This window comes from Puntigrus tetrazona, unplaced genomic scaffold (assembly GCF_018831695.1).
Source record: "Puntigrus tetrazona isolate hp1 unplaced genomic scaffold, ASM1883169v1 S000000175, whole genome shotgun sequence".
Classification (NCBI taxonomy): Eukaryota; Metazoa; Chordata; class Actinopteri; order Cypriniformes; family Cyprinidae; genus Puntigrus; species Puntigrus tetrazona.
The window spans coordinates 572,501-575,000 of record NW_025047846.1 but is presented as its reverse complement, the minus strand read 5'-3'; the positions used below and the strand labels follow the sequence as shown (position 1 = coordinate 575,000).

Sequence of the window (2,500 nt, the reverse complement as noted above, 5' to 3'; positions counted from 1 at the left end):
TCTGTATGTGTGCGTGCGTGTGCGCATGTGTATGTGTGTGCGTGTGTCTGTATGTGCATGTGTGTTTGTGTGTCGGTGTGTGTGTGTGTGTGTGGGGGGGCTATTTTACAAAGACTTGCTTGACTTTTGAGTAAAAACAAAAGGTTCTGGTCGTATCGCCCCCGCCGCTCTTCACGAATACACGCATGTCTTGACTTCAGTGTTGCACCATCCTAGCTTTATTAAACAAAGACCAGTTTGTGAACTAACGATTTGTTGTAACGTCTCACGCGGAGCGCGCATGACCTCCCGTGCCCCCGCCGCGGCTTGAAAGATTAATTGCAGGCCTTCTCGGTGCGCAGGAACATGTGTCGAGAATGACGGCCCTTCCACGCCGCCTCCTCCAGCCCACGGCTTTAATTAGAGAGACACGTGCACGGAGCTCGCGCTTCACAGACCGACAAGTGCAAGATGATACAAAGAGCGAGCAATAGCTGAGAGACCAGCGGCGATTAGATTAGCGAAACGCGAGAGGATGTGATGTAAAGGCCATTTGCTGGTTACCTGAGCGGAACGGGGAAACATAACGCTATTAAATCCACAATAAAATCTTACGCTGAGTGATAAAATACGGATAATGGGACACCGAGCGCCACATAAAGGCCGAAGGCTGTGTTTTTGTTCGGAGAGAGAGAAAATGAAGAGGTAAAGACATGCGTTGGGTGTGTAAATCATGCTTTGAGTTTTACTTCGGAAATCGCACAAGTATGCGTCTCATAAACCAATACATCGTTTTTCCAGGCAAGCTTTACTGCTATTATTCTTAAACACGCAAAAAAAACGCACTAATTAATTAACTGGGATTACTTCTGCTACGTGTGAGACACGCAAGAAAAATACATGTCCTCCTGAAATAATCCTTCAAACATGAAACACTGAATTTTATTGACTACAAAATATTTAGTTTTATAGTCATTAAATAGACATGTAATACAATTCACGGTGACTAAGATATGATTTAGACCTGTATTATTTAATTAGAATAAATAAATGTATCTCAATAACGCTAAAGTATTGTAAAAGGTTTTTAAAAATAACGTGCTTTATATTTCAACATTGCTAATATGCTTTAAATTAAAAAAATATTTATTGCATCACTACGTCACTAAAATATTTAACATTTTAACGAGACTATATTAATTTGAACGTTTTAAAAGGACTTTTTTTTGTCACAGCTGTACGATTTTAAATGGATACATTTGCCATTCACGTTGAAACCGAGCTTTTATTTTGCCGTTTGGCATCCAGTGCATGTATGAACAATCACGGCTATGACCGTCGCAGTCGGTTTTGATTCAACCAGACAGCATCTCGCCATTTCTGGAGTATAGTCCGTGACTTTGCATCCAGTTCCTCTCTTCTCAGATGAAGCGCGGGGTGACTCAACCGTACCAGCCGACGGTTCTGACTGATTACAGTGTGTAACTGGGTCATCAACATCTGCAGCAGTTTCTTCACTTGTAGCGCTCTCTCCCATCAACCTTTTGTACTAGAAAGTCGCCGTTCGCCTCCCACTAAATTACGGTTCCCGGGAGCTTTGAGAACCGTGACAGCCGCGGCGTAGATGTTCCCTCGGAGGCCGATCGTCTCCGCGGCTTTTATTGTGTTTTAATAGAGCGTGTCGGACCTCACGTCTCACGTATTGCTGTTATGAAAGAGGTCGGTCAGAACCGTGCAATCTGGACACCTGAGGAAAACAAGTGCGCTGCGATGGAAACTGCGGGCTTTCTGTGTACTGTACCTTACATGCTGGATCATGAGTCAGTTTGTAAGGCCTCTGAATTATCGACTTTGGGTCAAATGGAAAGAATAACTATTGTTGAACAGTTACTGGAGACTTACTTGATTCTCCATTATTACATTTGAAGTCTCAAATCGTCATTGGATTGCATTGCATTATACGTTTTGAGATAGACCGATGACTTATATTATGATTTATATCATTTCATGCAAGAGACTGCTATGTCATAAAAATATTCAGTTTTTGTTCATATTTCAGTGTCTGGACCAAATTGCGCAAATTCTGAGTTATTGTCTTCCTCCATAATTAGACTAGATTGACGCAAGGTCTTTTTGAAATAAATAGCTGAGATTTGGCGGCATAACAGTGCAAACTAATTCCATATTTTTCTGATAAAATAGCCAAGGGGCAGCTCGTTTATTGAAAATAGCAATAGGCCTAAGACCGATCCCTGTGGCACCCCTTACTTCACTGCCATTAATTGAGATCATTCCCCTTTTAAATAAATAAAGTGGTACCGGTTTGTGCAGGTAGTATCTAAATCCTCTTAAAGCATGTCCCCGAATGTCTGTAAAGTTTTGTAATCGAACTATTAATATGTCGAGATAGCGGTGGAAGAGAATGTAGGGTTGTAGGGTTAAAGCGGTCGGTTTGAATTCATTTGATTCTTCTTCTGTCTTTCAGTCACCTCTCGCAGTCGAGCTCTTTGGAGGAAGTGCG

The 2,500-nt window shown here is 42.0% G+C and overlaps 1 protein-coding gene across 4 annotated transcripts in view; it reads left to right on the top strand.

The window, feature by feature from the left end:
- The window catches only part of frmpd4 (FERM and PDZ domain containing 4), a 51,443-nt gene that overhangs the window by 31,216 nt on the left and 17,727 nt on the right, over positions 1 to 2,500 (top strand). For all 4 annotated transcript variants that reach the window (XM_043230553.1, XM_043230554.1, XM_043230552.1 and 1 more), the window contains one exon: positions 2,465 to 2,500. This exon is cut by the window's right edge and continues 125 nt beyond it. In XM_043230553.1, coding sequence (XP_043086488.1) covers positions 2,465 to 2,500 — 36 coding nt within the window. The remainder of the gene's footprint in view (positions 1 to 2,464) is intronic.